Source organism: Chrysochloris asiatica, unplaced genomic scaffold (assembly GCF_000296735.1).
Source record: "Chrysochloris asiatica unplaced genomic scaffold, ChrAsi1.0 scaffold00020, whole genome shotgun sequence".
Lineage (NCBI taxonomy): Eukaryota > Metazoa > Chordata > Mammalia > Afrosoricida > Chrysochloridae > Chrysochloris > Chrysochloris asiatica.
The window spans coordinates 5,496,537-5,517,139 of record NW_006408538.1 but is presented as its reverse complement, the minus strand read 5'-3'; the positions used below and the strand labels follow the sequence as shown (position 1 = coordinate 5,517,139).

At 41.8% G+C, this 20,603-nt stretch overlaps 1 protein-coding gene across 1 annotated transcript in view; it reads right to left on the bottom strand.

Moving 5' to 3' along the window:
* LOC102820335 (receptor expression-enhancing protein 3-like) overlaps nt 1-17,556 on the bottom strand; it is a 139,925-nt gene extending 122,369 nt beyond the window's left edge. The window contains exon 1 of the mRNA XM_006835813.1: nt 17,395-17,556. Coding sequence (XP_006835876.1) covers nt 17,395-17,426 — 32 coding nt within the window. The 5' untranslated portion in view covers nt 17,427-17,556. The remainder of the gene's footprint in view (nt 1-17,394) is intronic.
* Nucleotides 17,557-20,603: the final 3,047 nt, after the last annotated feature.

Genomic DNA, 20,603 nt, shown 5'->3' with positions numbered 1-20,603 from the left:
TCACATTGTTAAGTACTGCTAAGTCGGTTCTGACCCATAGTGACCCTGTATAGGGTTTCTGAGGAGCAGCTAGTATGCTTGAACAGCTGACCTTGCGGTTCAAATAGACTTTGCAGTTACATTGGTGGTGTTGATGTGCCACAGAGTAAGTTCCGACTCATAGCGACCCTGTACAGGGTTTCTGAGGCTGTAAATCTTTTACAGGAGCAGGAAGCCTCATCTTTTTCCTGTGGAACAGCTGGTAGCTTCGAACTGCTGACCTTGTGGTTAGGGGTGAGTTAATTAAATGTTTGACCAAATATAGCAGGCTAATTTTTAAGTTGATAATTTTGTATTGCCTGCAAGTGATGTTATAAATATCCAAATGTAACCTTGGCAGAAAAAAAAGGCTCCCCACCACTGTAGGATTTCCAAGCCCTGTAAATCTTTGTGGGTGCAGAAAACTTTATCTTTCTCCTGTGGAGCAGCTGATGGGCTTGAACCGCTGACCTTGTTTATCCTTCAGAGCCACTTCTTAAAAAAATTGCCTATATGACCCCAAACAGTTAACAGTTACTTTAAAGCAAAGATGAGACTATAATGGGGTAGGGTAGGACAAGTAGATAAATGAAAACAGAACAACCAAAATGAAAACAATGAGAATGCCCATGCATTGTGAACAATGGAATCAATGTCACTGAAGAATTTGTGTAGAAATTGTTGAATGGGAATCTACAATGCTGTGTAAACCTTCCCCAATAACCCGTTAAAATGTGACGTAAAAATTTTTTATAATATGAAAAAGATAATTAAAATGGGTATTTTCCACAAGTCTGATAGGGAAAGATAAAATTGCTAATGCTGGGAAATTAAAATATAATGGAAATGGATATTCATCTACCACTGAACCTTGAGAAGGTAAACTGAACCATGAATATTGTGGTAATAGGAATATACAATGCACATTTGTCAAAACTCACTGAAATTACAGTTTTCAAATTATACTTCAACAAAGCTGATGGAAAATGTTTCTACAAAGTGTAACATATAATTCAGAAAGGCATATTGGTTAAGTTCTAACTGTGGAGCTAGACTGCTAACTTAGCTCTGCCACTTAGTAGCTGTGTGACCACCTTGGGCAAATTATTTGGCCTCTCAGGTTTCTCCATGATAAAACAGGAATAACAATAGTACCTGTATTACATGAGCAGGCAGGCATGTGGTCTGGCTGGTGACCACATTGGTCACCAATAAGGGGAAGGGGGGCAAAAAACAGCAATGAAGTTGAGCGCGCGCTAAGCCTGACTACCTTCAATAGACCCTTGTGAACCCGGATGGAGACCTGGATGGCCAGCAGTATGGTAAGACCTGGGGATCCTAGGCCCAGAGGCAGTGATATGGCCACAGAGGACTAGAGTGGAGAGTGAAGCATCCAGCTGATATGAAGTGAGGGGAGATGCACAAGAACACCCATACTTGCAGATAGTACCCACTTGACCTGGCTTCAATGGCTGGATGGTCAGAACTCGACTAGAAGAAGAAAGAAGGGGTGGGGGGGAAACAACAAGAGTAACCCACTACAATTTGATGAACTTTACCTATACTCTTGGATGTAGAAGCTCAAAAACGGGAACAAATCTTTACAGCGAGGATCACGCCCACCCCTCGGTACACTGGTTTGACAGGGATGGGCAACTTAGACATTGGCTGCCCAAAATGTGGGGGGTGGGGGAGGGCTTTAAAGGCAAGAAGTGACTGGCTTACAAGCTTTCAAGAGGGAGCCTAGATCCAGACAGGGCGGGAAAGGTAGAATCACCACTGAATGATTTCCAATCTGTTGGGACCTGGATGGCAAAAGGAAATGGGGATACGACTCTTGTGGTACAATAGTGACTAGTTGCCATCAGGACTGACTGTGAAGGTAGGAAGTATAGAGGTAGATGGTTTTTGACAAAAGGAGGAGAGTGATTGATCTTGCAGCCCAGGAGCGGAGTCCCTAGGACCATCAAGTGAGAAGAGCGGCGAGCAGGACCCTACCCAAAGAAGCAGTGACACCAGGGATGGCGTCACAGAGGATGACATGGACAGATGGAGCGTCTGGGGACACTGGACTCAGGGAGGGAGAAGGGTTGTGTGCTGGCAGCTGGGTGGCGGGCCTGTGTGGTATATTTGTTGTTGTTGTTGTTAAGTGCCGTTGAGACGGTTCCGCCCGAGGAGCAGCAGGTGAGCTTGAACAGCCGACCTTACACTTTAAACGGCTTTGCAGTCTGGCGCATTAACCCACAGCGCCACACCAGGACCTGTTTGGTTATCTGATGATGCATGGAGGGGATTATAATCATTGCAATGAAATGACGAAATACCATGGTATGAGTGTAAAGCTGATGTTCTCCCATGCAAACCTCACAAAAACTTAGAAAAAAAAAAAAAAAAGTACCTGTATTATTAGGCTTGTTTCATGGTACAAGCAAATTAGTTTGAAAGTGTTTAGATTAATGGAATTAGCATCAGATATGTTTATCTGTGGTTGTCTCTATGGTTTGTTGTAGTGTCTGAAGAATTTCTTTCCTATTAGATCATAATGGCACTCCTATTTTTAAATAAACATTTGAATATTTTCATTTTCACAATTTGGCAGATAATCCACTTAAAATTTAATTTTGAGTTAGGTATGAAACAATTTAATTTTTGTTCATAGACAACCAAATTACTGCAATGCTATTGAAATGTGCCATCCTTTTACACTGGTTCTAAATTCTACCTTTGTCATAAGTTTTCCATGCATGCCTACAGTAGTGTCTGGTAGTTACTGGTGATTAAAATTTGATGATTAGAAAATTAAGTTAGCAGAATTTTTAACATATATGTTATACCACAAACACACACGTGGGTAAATAGAAGTATTACTCCAAAATCATAGAATCCTTTATTAAACGAAAATACAACGTGAAGTTATTTTTCTTGACCTATTCTCCATCTAGGTCTGTACACTTCTGAAGGCAGTAGTGCCATCTCTTTAATCGTTCCCCAAAGAATTCTGTGCTTCCAAATTTACAGTATGTCAAAACGGCAGTTTTGGCATGATCAAGGAACTCAAATCATGTTCCTCTTAAATGTTCTTTGAGTTTGGGGGACAGAAAGACGCCAGAAACAGTGTCCATAATCTTCTGAGGTGACCATTTTACCTTGAATGTGAATGACCCCGGAGAGCCTCTCACTAACCATATTTTGATCAGACCTTGCTCTCTGGATTGTCTTGGTAAAGCCAAGACTCATCCCTGTTTACAATTTGTTCCACAAAATTATCTTCATTAGCTTTGATCTCGCTTTTAAAAGACTGAATAGAAATGTAAGCTCTGAGCTAGCTGATGTTGGCACAATGCTTTTGACACCCATCAAAAGTTGAAAGCATACTGAGGCCAAGACACTCACTTAAAATAGTAAATACTGAACAATGTGAGAGTCTCAACTTTAGTAGATACCACATCAATGGTAATTCTAAAGTTTTCTTCCCATCAGTTTCTGGGCTTCAGCCAGTGTTTTCTTCATTCATTAAGGCTGCTTGTTCCCCTCCCCTTCCCTCCCCTTGGTTCATCTTTAAGGACTTCCTGACCATCCTAAAAATACTTGATGCTTTTAAAAACTGTTTTATGGAAATGTTTCCAAAAATTTGTTGCAAAGCTTTAATGATTTGGAAAGATGTCCACTTGAGTTTTGTTAAAAATTTGATAGTAGTCCTGATCTCAAAATTCATGCAAAAAGTCTTTTTTTTTTTAGGAGAACTGGTGTGGTGCTGTACGTTAAGTACTTGACCACAAAATTAATTTGAACCACAAAGTTCAAACTCACCAGCAGCTCCTTGGAAATCCTATATAAGGTCCCTATGGGTCAGAACTGCTCGAAGGCACTTAGCAACAACAAAGGCTATTAAGACAAGTGTAATACTGGGAGAACGTGTCTGCGGCTACCCATTGACCACAGAACCATGTTTAAATATGGTTTATTTAGAATAAATCCATGCATGTTTGAATTAGGATCCAAGTAGCAATACTTTTTGACTTACCCATATATGTATGAGAGGACTGAAAAATTTGTTTGGAAAAATAGAATTTTTCCATGAACTTTTTCTAGTTCCCTCATCTACATACACGTCTGGTATGTTGTTAAGTGCTACTGAGCTTTGTTAGATGCTATTGAGTTGGTGCTGACTCATAGCTACCCTACGCAGATGTAAGTGCATATCTTTGCCATTTAAAATGCTAAACAATGTCATTTATTAATCACTGCTGGTATACAAAATATTTTATAGCTTCTTCTTGAGAGTAATTTATCTAGGAAGCATAAAATATAGTGAAGATTTTCAAACATGGCTGCTAACCCTACCTTTCATGCTTCCAGTGATGGAAAGCCCACTGGTGTCAGGAAATGGTCAATTTTGATGTTAAACAACTCTAGTAGTTAGAAAGTTTTTCCTTGTATCCTGAATAAAATGAGCTTCCCTATAATTCTGACTCTAGCCTTGCAATTCAGAAAAACTCAAAAACGAGTTAGCCCTCTTCTAGGGGATAGTTCTTAAATTTCATTAAGATAGCTCTTTTATTTTTAATTTAAAAAATACTTTTAATTGGTCAGAAATTCTCTTCTATTATTAGTTTTTTAAGCACCCAGGAATATGTAACCATTCAAACAACAAAAGGGTATATACCCTGCAAGCCTGTCCCCCACCCCCAGCACACAGCAGAGTGCCCAGCTGCTTCATCTCTCCATATCATTGTCTCTGCCTCCATCTCTGGCATCACTGCTGTTTCTCTGGATAGGGTCCTGCACTCTGCTCTTCTCCCTCGATGGTCCCAGTGTCCTCTGCTCCTGGACTGCAAGATCAATCATTCCCCTCCTTTTGTTACAAAACGTCTACCTTTACATTTGCAACATTCACAATCAGTCCTGATAGCAATTATTCACTATTAAACCACAAGAGTCTTATCCCCATCTCCTTTTACCAGTCCTGTCTAGAGAGAGAGGTAGGAAAACACTCAGTGGAGATTCTGCCTTCCTCCCTACATCCTCTGAAACTAGGCTCCCTCTTGAAAACTTGTAAGCCAGTCACTTTGTGCCTTTGTAGCCCCCCCTCCCCCACCACATTTTGGGTAGCCAGTGTCTTAAGTTGCCCTTCCCTGTCAACCATGTGTACAGAGGGGGTGGGAATGATCCTTGCTGTAAAGATTTGTTCCCTCTTTTAAGCTACTACAGCCAAGAGTATAGGTCAAGTTCATCAAATTGTAGCAGATCATACTCTTTTTCCTCTTCTTTCTTCCTCTAGTCAAGTTCTGATCATCTAGCCATTGAAGCTAAGTCAAATGGTAAGATAGCTGTTTTGTTAGATTCTTTTTCCTTTCTTAGTAATCTAGACCCTAAAGGAAGGAGCCCTGGTAGTAAAGTGGGTTATGAGTTGGGATGCTAACCACAAGGTCAACAGTTCAAATATACAAGCAGCTCCACCTGAGAAAGATGAGGCCTTCTGCCCTCATAAACATTTACAGCCTCTGAAACCCTGTACTGGGTTGCAGTGAGTTGGTCCCAACTTCACAGCACATAACAAACATCAGCACTAACCCTAAAGGACTCAGTGGTATAATGGAATAAAAGTCTGTTGGTCTGCTTCCACAAAGACTGCGTTGTTGTCAGATGACTTCAAGTGGGTTCTGAATTAAAAAGCGACTCTGTGTAGGGTTTCCAAAACTTTAAATCTTTGTGGCAGCAGAAAGTTTTGTTTTCCTTCTGTGCAGTGACTGGTGGTCTTGAACCAGGGAACTTATGGCTAGCAGTCCAGTGCTTATTAGCCAAGAAAACCCCATGGAACACATTCTGTAACACACAAGGTTGCTGTGAGCTGAAACTGACTTGATGGCAATAGATTTGTTTCTTGTTTTTTGGTTCAGAAACTCTGCTTGTGCAAAGCTGATAACACCATTGTTAATAAGTAAATCTAATCCTAGTATTTTAAGAACAACAAGGGCCTGGCAAATTATAACCTGTAAGTCACTTCAAAAGGAGCTCTGGTAGCATAGTGGTTACGAATCGGGCTGCGAACCTTAAGGTCAGCAGTTCGAAACTACCAGCTGTTCTGTGGGGGAAAGATGAGGCTTTCTACTCCCGTAAAGATTTACAGCCTCGGAAAACCTGTACCGGGTCACCATGAGTCGGAACCGACTTCACGGCACATAACCACCACCACCACCACCAAGTCACTTCATAAATGTTAAAAAACAAGGAATTTAGAGTTGATGGGTAGAATAAAATAATTTAAAAGTGTATTATATCACTAGTTTACATAAGATTTGAGAACTTCTCTGTAAATACATAAATAGAAAATAACACATGAAAACAAATAATGACAGGTTGGTTAGTAACAATATTTTCTATTGAAACCTCTTAAAAGGGAGACACCTCAAGTTACTTGTGAATTTCTAAATACCATTAATGTCTAATTTTCCCAATAAACTAAATGGAAGCTGCAAATAGACATCTTAAGGTAAGAATCCTTAGTACTAGATTGTGACTCCTAGTGGATCTTGCCAAGAGAACTTCCTATGATGATGAACTACCCAATAATCTGGTCATGAAGCACATGTGACTGTTGAGCACATGATAAACAGCTAGTGTGAATAAGGAACTGGATTTTTAAATTTTAATTCATTCATATTTAAATAAAGGAGCCATGATAGCATAGTGCATTACGAGCTGGGTTACTATCTGCAAGGTCCGTGGTTTGACTCTACCAGTCACTCCAGGAGAGAAACATGAGGCTTTCTGTTGACGTAAAGATTCATAGACTGGGAAACCCTATACAGGGTCGCTATGAGTCGGAACAGACTCGGTGGTACACAACCACCATCATCACATTTAAAGACTTACTAGACAGCACAAGGTCAAGGTTCATTTCCTTCACCATATGTTTTTCTTCCCTTTCCACTTACTAGAGTGTCCTCCACGGACATGTGACAATATCTGGAGACATTTTTGGTGGTTCTAACTGGCAAGTGAAGAAGTAGGGGAGTGTTATTGGCATCTACTGGGTGGTGTTGTTGTTAATGCCATCGAGTCGGTTCTGACCCATAGCAACCCTATATAGGGTTTCCAAGGAGCAGCTGGTGAGCTTCAACCACCAACCTTGTACTTCAAGCAACTTTGCTGTCTTACACATTAGCCCACAGCGCCACACCAGGTGTGCAATGCTGCTAAACCTAAGTATCCTACGCTGTATAGGACCCTTCTGCAAATCACAAAGTTAACCAGCCAAAGTGTCAGTCAATAATGCTGAGAAGAAGAAACCTCAACAGATTCAAAGGTTCTTAAAATGAAATTTAAAACATTTAGAAAATGAGTATGGATAACTGTATGGTATTCTAAGGCGCCCTGGTGGCACTTTGGGCTAAGCATTGGGCTGCTAACTGCAAGGTTGATAGTTCAAACTCACCAGCCACTCCCAGGGAGAAAGATGAGACTGTTCCCATCAAGACTTGTACTAAGGAACAATTCTACTCTGTCATACACAGTGTTGCTACGATATCAAGAGTCCTGGTATGGTTCTGTGGGTTAATGCACTAGACTGCAAAGTCAGTTTGATCCTCAAGGGTGTGATTCAAGCTTACCAGCCGCTCTTTGGAAACCCTATACAGGGTCATTAGGAGTTGGAACTGACTAGACAGCGCTTAACAACAACTATGTATATATACCAACTACTACTATTGCCTCTGCCCACAGTACATGTCAGTGACTATGACCCTAGGTGGGGTTTCTAAGACCTTTATCTTCATGTCGGTGGGTTTGAATCACCAACCTTGAAGCTAGCAGCCCAGTTAAGGAGGTAAGAGTGGATGGATTCTGGATATTTTTAAAGGTGGAATCAGTGATGTAGGATTCAATGCAGGGAATGTGTGAGAGACAGGAAGCAGGATGGATGACTCCAATTTTTTTGCCTGGGTGGCTGAAAGGATGCAGTTGCCTTCAGCTGAGCTGGGAAAGGCTTCCAAAAGAGCTGAATCAAGATGGAAATTGAGCAACTCAGTTCTGGATATTGTGAGGTTAAGATGACTTTCAGATATCCCCAAATGTAGCTGTTAGGTAGGCAGATGAAAATATAAACATGGAGTTCAAAACAAAGGCCCTGGTTGAGGATGGAAGTTAATAAGCCTTCAAAAGAGTAGAGAGGCATGCCTCGTTTTATTGTGGTTCATGGTACTGCATTTTTTAAAAACGTATTTACAAATTGAAGGTTTGTGGCATCCTGTATTGAGCAAGCCTATGGGTCAACATTTTTCCAACAATATGTACTCACTTCATGTCTGTGTCACATTTTGGTCGTTCTGGCAGTATTTTAACCTTTTTCTTTATGCTATTGAATACTTAATTTGTAATTCTAAATGCCGCTGAGTCAATTTTGACTTACAGCAACCCTGCATAGGATTTCTGAGGCTGTCTATCCTTGCGGGAGCAGAAAACCTCATCTTTCTCCCATGGAGTGGCTGGTGGGCTTGAACTGCCAAACTTGTGGTACACAGTCCAGTGCTTAACCTACAGACTGCACTCGCACACACTTAAAAGAATACTAAAAACAAAAACCAAACAACTCACTATCATTAAGTTGATTGTGATTCATAGCCACCTTACACAGGGTTTTCGGATAGTGGAAAACTTTTACAAGAGTAGACAGCCTCATCTTTCTTATGTGGAGCAGATGATGTGTTTGAACTGCTAACCTTGCTGCTGGCAGCTCAATGAGCAGCACCAAGGTTCCTTTAGTAGACTATGTTGTTGTTGTTAGGTGCCATCGAGTCAGCTCCAACTCATAGTGACTCTGTGCACAACAGAACAAAACACTGTTCGGTCCTGTGCGAAACTCAACAATCATTGCTACACTTGAGCCCATTGCTGCTGCCACTGTGCCAATCCACCTTTTTGGGGAGCTTCCTCTTTTTTGCTGACGCTCCAATTTTCCAAGCATGGTTTCCTTCTCTAGGGACTGGTCCTTCCTGATAATATGTCTGAAGTATGGGAGACAAAGTCTGGCCATCCTTACTTCCAAGGAAGATTCTGGTTGTACTTCTAACAGACACCTGTTCTACTGGTAGTACCTGGTGCTTTTTTTTTTTTTTTAACTGAGTGATCATTTACATGGGGAAACAATGGTTTTACACTCATCATTTCATTTCAATGATTACGATCCCCTCCATGCATGTGTCAGTATTTATTTCTAGTCCCTCTGCTTTGTTTTGTTTTTTAATGTACACAAAAACACCCAGGAATATAAAATCACTTAAACAACCAAAGAGCACATTCTGCAAGCCTGCCTCCTGGCTGCCAGCACACAGCCTTTCTCTTCCCATGAGCCTAGAGTCCTCAGCAACTCTATCTCTCATATGGTGCTTTTAATACTTTTCTCCAACACCATAACTCAAATACATCAATTCTTTTACGATCTTCTTTATTCATTGTCCAACTTTCACATGCATATGAGGCAACTGAAAATACCATGCCTTGGGTCAGGTGCACCTTAGTGCTCAAACTGATACTTTTGCTGTTGAACTCCTTAAAGATGTTTTTTTTTGGCGTATTTTTGTCTTGTGCTATACATCATTTGATTTCTTGCTTGCTGCTTCCACAATTGTTGATTGTGGATCCAAGCAAAATGAAGTCTTTACAACTTCAATCATTTCTCCATTTACCATGGTACTATTTCATATGCATGTAAAAACTGGACAGTGAATAAGGAAGACCGTAGAAGAATTGATGCATTTGAGTTATGGTGCTGGAGGAGAATATTGAAAGTACCATGGGCTGCCAAAAGAACCAACAGATCTGTGTTAGAAGAAGTGTAGCCAGAGTGCTCCTTGGAGGCCAGGGTGGCCAGACTTCGTCTCTTATACTTAGAACATATTGTCAGGAGGGACCAGTCACTGGAGAAGGATACTGTGTTTGGTAAGGAGGAGGGTCAGAGAAAAAGTGGAAGACCCCAGGGAGATGGATTGGCAAAGTGGCAGCATCAATGGGCTCAAGTGTGGCAATAATTGTGAGGTTGGCCCAGGACTGGGCAGTGTTTCGTTCTGTCGTGCATAGGGTCACTTGAGTCGATAATGACTTGATGGCACCTAACAACAGCAACAACTTATTGGTCCAGTTGTGTGGATGCTTGTTTTTTTTTTAAACATAGAGATGTAATCCATACTGAAGGTTATGATTTTTGACATTCATCAGTAAGTATTGTAAGCCCTGTTTTGTTTCAACAAGCAAGGCTGTATCATCTGCATATCACATGATGTTAATGAGTGTCTCTCCGATCCTGATGCTGTGTTTTTCATATAGTAGACTACAACTAAACTGTGTAAACACAGTTTTTATATGTACTGGGAAATGGAAATATTATATGTGCTTCCCTTTATTGCAATAGTTACTTTACTGCGGTGGTCTGGAACTGAGCCCTCAATATCTCTAGGTATGCCTACAGAAAAGGAAAAGGTCTCATGAATTGAGCCTTGAGACACGACGACCTTAGTGAATGTGGAGGGATCCTTAACACAGACTGAGAAATGAGCGGCCAGTGAGATATCACAGAAGGAAAAAAAGCTAGGTTCCCGGAAACCAAGTAAAGAAAGTATTTCAAGGAGAGAGTGAGCAGCTGTATCACAGGCTTTTGATAAATCAGATGAGGACCAAACAATTTGGCCAAGTAGAGATCACTACTGCCCTCAAAAAGGTCAATTTCAGAATTCAGCGGTGGCAAAAATGGAATGGTATTGGTTTTCGGAGTAACTGGGAAGAAACTGGAGACAGTGAAGACAGGCAGCATTCTTTCTGAGAAGTTTTTGTTTTAACAAGAAACAGAAATGGGAGTGAAAAGATAAATGGTATAATACTTTGAAAGCATTTGTTCATTTAAAGATGGGAGAAATCAAAGCATGTTTGGATGCTAGTAAGTAAGAGGTAATGGAGAGGGAAAAGGGGGATGCTGCGAAGAAAAGGGGGAGAAATTTGCTTGAGTACATTTTAAAGGTGTGTTGTTTACCTTCTAAAGATGCCCATTAACTAGAAATTGAAGACCAGTTGTTAAAGAAAGAACACTGAGGTTTTTACTAGTACTTCCAGATAATGAAGAGGCCTGCTGGCACAGTGGGTTAAGCACTGGGATGCAGCTAACTGCAAGGTTAGCAGTTCAAACCTACCAGCTGCTCCACAGTAGAAAGATAAATCTCTTTGCTCCCATAAAGAGTTACATTTTGCAAAAATCCAAAGGGCATTTGTGGTTTTTGGGGGTGGGGTGGTGGTGGTAATGGTGGTGAAAATAAAATTGGGATAAAACAAAAACGAAAATATATTACTAATGCAAATACAGAACTAAAGAGAAAGTCCCCAAATTAAATAAATTCTACAAGGGTAAGTCCAAAAGTACTGCTACCAAGTCATTGAAACCTTTATTAAACAAAAATATTAAAATGTGACACTTCTGTTTCTTGACATACCTTCTATCTAGGTTTATAACATCTGAAAGTAATGTTTCTAATTTTCCAACTCTTCCCATCAAAGAATTACACATATCTGATTTATACCTTGTCAAATTAGTAGTTTGGCACTGATGGACTCAAAATCATGTTCATTTGAAATGTTATTTGAGTTTTGGGAACAAAAAGTCTGAAGGGGCAAGATCTGGACTGCAGGGTGGATGACGTAAGGTTTCCCAATGAAATTCTTGTAGAACAGCCCTTGCTACTTTCAAAGAATGAGCAGGTGGTGGTAGTGGTGGTGGTGGGGTGGGGAGTGGGGAGGGGGAATCCTAAGTGAAACTTTGTTGACTTTTTCCTCAGCAAGGCAGTTTTCAGCGTTCTTACAATGTCTTTATAATACACTCTGATGATTATCCTGTATCCTTCAAGAAATTCTACCAAGATTACTCCTTTATAATTTCCCCCCAAACACTCAACAGTCGCCATAACCTTGTGAGCTGACCTCTGCCTTAACAGATCCCTTCTGATTGGACTTTTTTTTTTTTTTTTTGACGGCATCCTAATGAAACTAAGACAGTTTATAATTGAGAGAACTTACTTGTCTATTCTCATCTACTGATTGCAGAGACATGTCTAAACATGTTTTGCTTGTACTAAACCATGCACATATGGACTGGAAGCCTAGTTAGTAATACTTTTTGACTTATCCTTGTATATAAAAAAGTTGTTGCTGTTGGTAAGTGCCAGTGAGTTGGTTCTGTCTCATAGTGACCCTAGGTAAGATTTCCAAGGAGTGGCTGGTGGATTTGAACCACCGACCCTGTGGTTAGCAGTCCAGCTCTTCTACAACGCCACACCAGGACTATTAGGAAAGTATATATATATATATATATAAAAAAAACCCTAGTGCTAACTATATTTGAATAAAAATGGTACTCATACATTACAAGTTGTTGCTGATAAGTGCCTTCAAGTAGGTTCTAACCCACAGTGACCCTGTATAGGGTTTCCAAGGAGCAGATGGTGAGCTTGAACCTCCAACCTTGCAGTTCAAACTGACTTTGCAATCCAGCGTATTAACCCACAGTGCCACACCAGTACTCTAAGCAAGGTGAAATATTAAAACTTGGCAGAATCTATCAAAATATACATAGCCTTTGACTAAGAAGTTCTCCTGGATATTTACCCTAAGGAAATACTTAAGTCTACAGCCACGGCAGTGTGAGCTCTTTCAATTCCATGGGCTAGGTTAAAGCCAGTAAATGGCAGAGGTGATATTTAAATCTAGGGAATCTAACTGTAGTCCTGATCTCACCCACCATATTATATAATAAAAAGAAAAGTTAAAAAATGGGATTTCCCTTAATTGGTAAGGGTCATGTTTCAAAGGTGAGGTATGGATATTACATATGAAAGTAATATAATTTGGTAATCTCAGTTCCTAACCCTTCATAATTGCAAACCTGCCTGTAAAGAAAGTTAAAGCAAGTTGATTTTAAATAGGTTGGAAATAATGAAAACTAATTTCATACTAGCACAGAACGCTAGCGCATAGTCCCGGTGTGATACTGTAGGATAAGCAGTGAACTGCTAACTGCGAGGTTGGCAGTTCAAACCTACCAGCCACCTCTCAGAAACCCTGTGCAGGGTTGCTATGAGTCTGAATCAATTCGATATCAGTTGACAAGAAGTGACCACTACCACCTGTGGCATGTTTTGGTGGCGTAGTAGATTACAAACTGGGCTACTAAGTCAAGGTCAACAGTTGAAATCTACCAGCTGCTCCACATGAAAAAGAGTTGAGGCTTTCTGTTTCTGTAAAGATTTACTGCCTCAGAAACCCTATACAAGATTGCTATGAGCAAAGTGGCTCTACGGCACATACAATCACTGCTAATTTAATTTTTAAAACAGTCCTAGCAAGTAAATTATTATATCATTTTAAGATGAAACTGGTGTGGCTTTGTAGGATCAGCACTGCACTGCGAACCACATGGTGAATGATTCAAACCCACCAGTTGCTCCCTGGAAACCCTATACAGAGTTGCTATGAGTTGGAACCAACTCGATGGCACTTCAGAGCAACAAGATGAGAGTGAAGCTCAGGTGGGTTAAGAATGTTGTCTATCAAACTGGCATCCAGATCTGATTAACCACTGCTCTCCTCTAGGTGTTGTGTAGTAAGGGGAAGATGTCTGTGGTCTGGAGAGAAAGTGCTCAGCTATAAAAAGGAGCTTTGGCTATGGAGGTTCATTGCTCTTTCCCACAAGAGGTTTATGTGGAGAGAACTGTTTGATATTTCAACACACTCAGGATAAGGTGGCTATTCTAGTAGGTTAAGAAGAATGTAAGTAAATTCTAGTCCTGGTGTGAAAAGGATTCCAAGTTTGGGTGGATTCTGGGATTGATCATTCATGTCTTGATACTTATGATCAAGAATGAAGACAAGATCTTGAGTCTAGAGATAGAGACACTGAGGAGCAAGGGACCAAAAATAAAATGATGCTTTCTAATGCGCCATGGCTTAATGGCTGATGAAATACATTTCTTGACATATGATAAGTACATCATTCCATGACCTTTACCAACCTCCTGTTTGCTCATTTTCTTTGCCCTCACACCTCCAGCACGTAAATTCTGTAGGTTCTAGGATTACCAACTTTAGTGTCCCCTCTCCAGTTAGGGCTAAGAGTTGAAACCGACTCCATGGTACTTAACAACTCCAGTAAAGGAGGTCCCTGAGTGGTGCAAAAAGGTTTGTGGTCAGCAACTAACTAAAATGATAGAAGTCTGAATCTACCCAAAGGATACCACAGCAAAAAGACCTAGAGATCAGCTTTCATAAAGAACATAGCCAAGAAATCTCTGGCTATGGAACTAAGTTCTACTAAATAACACATAGGGTTCCCACGATTTGGAACTGATGGTAGCAACTGGTTTTGCTTTTTTCTTCAGTTAGGGAGCCTTCTAAATGGTGTCCCTGTCTCCCATATTCCTCCACTGCCAACAATCTCACATAAAGACAGAGAATCATCCAAAGCAAATCTATTGCTGGCTAATAAAATTTATCACTTCTTCCTGAAATTCCTCAAAACCAGATAGCAGCCTCCTTTTCCCACTTGCCTCTTCTCCAATCCCTCACATGCACTGCAACTCATCTGGGCTTTTCTTCCGGGGCTTGAAATTTTTCTTCTTTGGCCTTCTGATTTCAGTCCATTCCTCACAGTGTATCTCAAATGTAATCTACTTTGTCTTTTTTGAATCTCCAACCACACAGGATCCCTTCCTTGTCTAACCCCCACAGCGCTGGGTGTTAACCATTATAAGGCTTGACATTCTCAGCCTTTATGTTTTTTATCTGAATTGTCAGTTCCATTAAGATCCCCATTCAGTCCAACTATATTACTGACCTTTGAATGAGAGATAGTGCCTGATTGGTTGGTTAGGTGCCATGGAGTCAGTTCTGACTCATAGGGACCCTAGGGTCTTTACAAGAGCAGAAAGCTTCATCTTTCTCCTGCAGAACAGCAGGTAGTTTTGAAGTGCTGACCTTGAGGTCAGCAGTCCAATTTGTAAACACTACGCTACCAGAGCTCCTTAGATATAGTGTCTAGAACAGACATATTCATTGTCAGTAATCAGAACCAAAAATTTACTGATCTGAGCAACTCAAAGTAAATCAAAGTGATTCACAATTCTATCAGTTGAAGAACTAGTCAAAGTAAACAAAGGGTTACATATATATGAAGGAGCTCTGGTAACGTAATAGTTACGAGTTGGGCCACTAACCTCACGGTCAGCAGTTCGAAACTACCAGCGGTTCTGCACGAGAAAGATGAGGTTTTCTGCTCCTGTAAAGACTTACAGCCTCAGAAACCTGTACAGGGTCGCTATGAGTCAGAACTGACTCTATGGCACACCACCACTATTAAATACTACTACTAATTATATATATATATATATATATATATATGTAAAATAGCTAGTAGTTTTCTTGTTGTGTGCCCTAGAGTCTATTATGACTCATAGGAATGCTGTTGTTGTTATGTACCGTGGAGTCGGTTCCGACTCATAGTGACCTGTACAGGGTTTCCGAGGCTGTAAACCTTTACCGGAGTAGAAAGCCTCATCTTTCTCCCGCAGAACAGCTGGTAGTTTCGAACTGCTGTAGGACAGAGCAAAAGTTCCCCACAGGATTTCTTAGCCTGTCATGTTGTAGTGTTATAGGATAAGCACTGGACTGCTAACTGCAAGGTCAACAGTTTAAACCCACCATTTGCTCTTTGAAAATCCTGTATGTGGTCACTATCAGTCTGAACAGACTCAAAGGCACTTAACAACAACAATGGGACACTTGATTTTCTTGGTGCAGACTGCTCTTTATAGGCATTGACTAGGTCAAAGAAAGACGGTATTATATAAATGATAGCCTCAAAGAGAGGTTTGAAAAGTCTTAAAAAACAATCTAAGGCATCTGTGGTATGTATTTATATCTTGGTTTTTAATTTTGTACAGGTGAATACAGACAGGGTTCAAACACCTTCATTAAGACTATCAAATGACATTGTGAATTTGCAAGTCAGGTTGAATAGAGCTACAAAATAATGGAAACAAGGTGGCTCTGTAGGATAAGCACTGGACTGCAAATCGCAACGTTAATGGTCACTATGACCCTGTCCTGGTGTAGTGTTGTAGGATAAATGCTAAGATTGCTAACCTCAAAGTCAGCGGTTCAAACCCACCAACTGCTCCTCTGAACCCCTATACATGGTTGCTATGAGCTGGAACGGACTCGACAGCACTTCACAACAACAAATAAAATAAAACGAAAACAAAAAACTTAGCTCCTTATTCCTAGTGAAAGACCTAATCAAAAATTTGGTAATGTTATTTTTCCAAATTCTAAAGCTTTATCACAGAAGCCTGCTGTACTACATAAACATTTTATAAAGGTGGTGAAATAATTTATGACTGTAACGCAGGCCTATGTCATTATTTGACTTTTTTTTTTTTTTTTTAAAGGAAAAGGTGGGCAGTTGGGAGGATATCGGTTTAAACTGTATTCAAACAAATAGCTTTTGAGTAAACATCAATTTCTTTTTTTTTTTTTCTCGGACACTTTTAGATAAGACCACATTGATATGCTCCGATAATGTGAACAAAGGCAACAGACACCTGCAGCCTCTCAAATCACTTCGCAAATATTTTCGCCAAGACAGCCAAACTCGAAGATCAGGGCAAGCAAACGGGTGTCACCTTCCTATACTAGGTTCCTTTCTCTGTAAGCTGTAAATCTTGGGACAACTGGGACCCTTCCCAGGGTTCCTGAGCTGGGAGCGGCCTCAGGTTTTCAGACAAATCTCTCCTCCTACCACACGTGACCAAATGGCAACCACCCGCCAAAAGAAACACCGCAACGCATCAGCTGCGGGATACAAAGACTGGGTGCCGCATCCGCATTCTCGGGAGGACTACGGAGCCTCCTGCGCTCGGCGTCTGCGGAACCTGCGTAGGGCGCCGCCGCGAGGCACTACGCTCCCGGGCCTGCAGGGCGGTGCCGCGCAGCGCAGGGAGCGAGAGCGGGGAGCGCGCGCCGCCTGCCCTATGCGCCTGCTCGCCCAGCACCGCGGGAGTAGGGCAGCCGAGCCGCACTCAGCCGGGCCGCAGCCGCAGCCACAGCCGCAGTAGCTGCAGCAGCAGCCACAGCCGCCAGAGTCGCTGGAGCCGCCGGGTTCTCACCAGCCGCAGGGATCGCCGCAGCAACGAGGACCAGGGTGAGGAGGCCAAGGGCCCCCTATGCCCGAGCAGGCCTGGGGCCGGGCCACCCTACGTCTGCCCGGGCCCAGGCCTTCCTTCTCCTCCTGTCCCTTGCCCCTCCATATACCTCCCCCGAGCCTCGCGCGGTCGCAGCACTTACACCACGGCTCTGGAGATCATCCAGGACACCATCTTTCCGGGGGCTTGGGCCCACTTGCAGGGTGGGTGGGCGCCGAGCGCAGCAGACCAGGCCGCCAACGGCAGGCCGCGCGCTCGCTGGTTCCTTACGCTCCCCGGGGCCGCGCTGGCGCCCTCGGGAGCCGGGCCCGGTATCTGCACGCCGGGGCCTGAGTTGCGCGGCAGTCGGTCCCCCCCGCCCTTCTCCGTTCGCCGGCCGAGCCGCCGCCAAGCCAGCCAGCCCCGCCCCTGCGCTCTGCTGATAGGCGGCGGCGGTGGTGGCGGCGGTGGCTGTAACGCGTTGGCCGGGGCGAAGGCCGGGTGGCCAGACTCAGGGGGCTGCACGGCCGCACAGAACCTGGGCCAGCGTGCTTGTCCGCCCCACCACTGGGAACCTTGTTTCTCCCCCTCCTTCCTCCTTTGGTCTTTGGGATGCCCACAGGGGAAATTTGAGGTGGGGGAATGTGAGACAGGAGACTTAAAAGTGGGGAGTGTGTGAAAAATAAAATATTAGCCAGAACTCCGTGTCTGATAGAATTCTCTGGATCTGGCCCTAGATTCTAGAGAGCCAGATTTTTTAGTGCATTGCCTCCCCTTCACTGTTTACCGAGGCCTACAGCCAAGAGCATCCTCAAAATACCACGTCGGGAGGTTTCTTGCACGAGCCTCCATGTGTGCCACAAGTCTTGTGGTGCATGGTGCAATGCAAGGAGGGGCAGCAGGAGGAGAGCATTGGATTTCATGTTTGCAGCAGTGGGTGTAGTGATCCTGTTCTGGGCCTCTTAGGGCACTTTTCCATGGAGCATTTGAGAAGCCTGATTTATACAGACACATCGGTATTCCCCATCACCTGCCAAATAGTCCAAGTAAAAGCTGGATTTAAGGTTGCGAACAAGTTCTCTTGCTTTTCACAACTTTTTTGTAATCTGTTTTTAGAGAGATTAAATTATTGCTTACAGTTCTTGTAAATACGAGTATAACTCTGAATTTTAGATTTTAAGGTTTTGGTAACAGTACTACTTTGAGAAAATGATCTTTTAGTTTATGTCTTGCCTTTTTTTTCCCGTCGAAATGGTAATAAAAGGTAATTCTAATATTGAGATGGTGTAAGAAATAAAGAATGAGGTCTGGGCTTGAAGCCTTTAATTAAAGTCCTGGAAAAGATGATGGCTTATTTTGTGTCTGTGCTGTAATTTTTGTGCCTCGGTTTCCCAGGATAAAAAGAAGTTAATCATACTTTAACCTTACACTCTTGCCTTCCAGGAGTGACATGAAGCTTTACTAAATAGCATGTTTAGGGAGTGCTCCAACTTGCTTGGAAGAAAATCAAAGGACCTATGTAGATTATTCTGATTTATTTTCAGTTCTAAGGGAAAATAAATTTAATATTATTTTGATTATGTAAGAAATGAATTCAGAAGCTACTTTCTGCTCTTAGATTAGGTTCCTTTGGTTTGCTTGTTCATATTTAGACTATATTTTCATTTTAGAAAACTCAGTAATCTGCATTTGTTCCAAATCTTAGTTTTGGGCCATTATTCAGCAGTTTTGGAGATCAGATGTGTCACATAAGCACCAATTTTCTGGAAATTTTTCTCAACAAAACTCAAACTCATTTTAATGGCGCTTAACATGCCATCTTGATTTTCAGGTCCTGAAAATCTTTATAGCCTTAGTTTTTACTGCCTTCTTCCTTAACTCCTTACGTGTCCTTCCCTCTACTCTCTTCCATGAGCCAACTTGTATTTTCCTACTATAGTGCCTTTGCTTGGACTTAATTTTTCCTTGAATGCTTTGTCCCCTACCCCCCCTTTTTTTTTAACCTATCAGAATCCTTATTTTTCAACATTCGATATTATGACAATGTCCTTGATTTTCCTCATGCTTTATTCATAACTTTCTTAGGGCCCTCATAAATTATTACGTGTATTTCTGTTTAGTACCTGTATCATTCTGCTTGATGTTTTGTATTCTACTAAATGGTAAAAATTTGAAATGTGAATATTGTATATTACGAGTCGTGGTGTGGCATTGTAAGATAAGCACTGAACCACAAGGTCGGTTTAAACCACATGGTCTGCGGTTCACACCCACCAGCCCACTCCTTGGAAATCCCATACAGGGTTGCTATGAGTCAGAACCGACTTGACAGCACTTAACAACAATAACAACGTGGTGTATTAGGAATCTTGGTGTGGTGCTGTAGGATAAGCACTGGACTGTTATATCTGGAAATCAGTGGCTCAAACACAACAGCCTCTCCTTGGAAACCTTGGCTATAGGGTCGCTATGAATCAGCAGAAAGGAATTCTGGTAGTGTAGTGGTTACAAGTTGGGCTGCAAACCTCAGGGTCAGCAGTTCAAAACTACTAGCGGTTCCATGGGAGAAAGATGAAGTGTTCTGTTCCCATAAAGAATTATAGCCTTGGAAACCCTCTGTAGGGTCACTGAGTTGAAAGTGACTCCAGGGCACACCAGCACCATGAGTCAGAAGCGACTCAGAAGCACTTAAAAATATTAACAGCATCAACAGCATGGGTATTAGATATCTTTGTTGTTTTTCAAGTAGTAGTCTACGTTTTGGAGTCCTGATGTGGCGCTGTGAGTTAATGCGCTGGACTGCAAAGTTGGTTTGAACACAAGGTCGGCGATTCAAGCTCACCAGCTGCTTCATGGAAACCGTACACCAACTACTCCTCAGGAGAAAGATGAGGCTTTCTGCTCCGGTAAAGATTTACAGGCTTGGAAACCCTATACAGGATTGCTATACAGGATTGCTGTAAGTTGGAACCGACTTGATGGCACATTAACAAGTCTAGGATCAGGGTAGTTTCTCAATATAAGTTTGAGTTATGTTTACTAAGTATGATCACCATCTTAAGTATCAAAATTTTTAAAAAATTGTAGCCATGTGTAGTGGAAGTCTTTTGAAGATGGATGTTTTCTTGCTTTCTTAATTTTTAGGTCATTTTCTGAATATTAGTTATTTCACTACATTGTTACTATATTAATTCCTTCAAGGATGGCTGAGATATTTAGGATCGCATGTTGTTCTTTCAGTCAGTCCCCAGACTGCTATGGGTTAAATTTCATTTCATAACATATTCTAGTTTCTGCCTCCACTACATTCATATGCTATTTTTTGATGCCTTCAGTCTACTTACCTGGAACAGCTTTGGATTGGAAGTATAC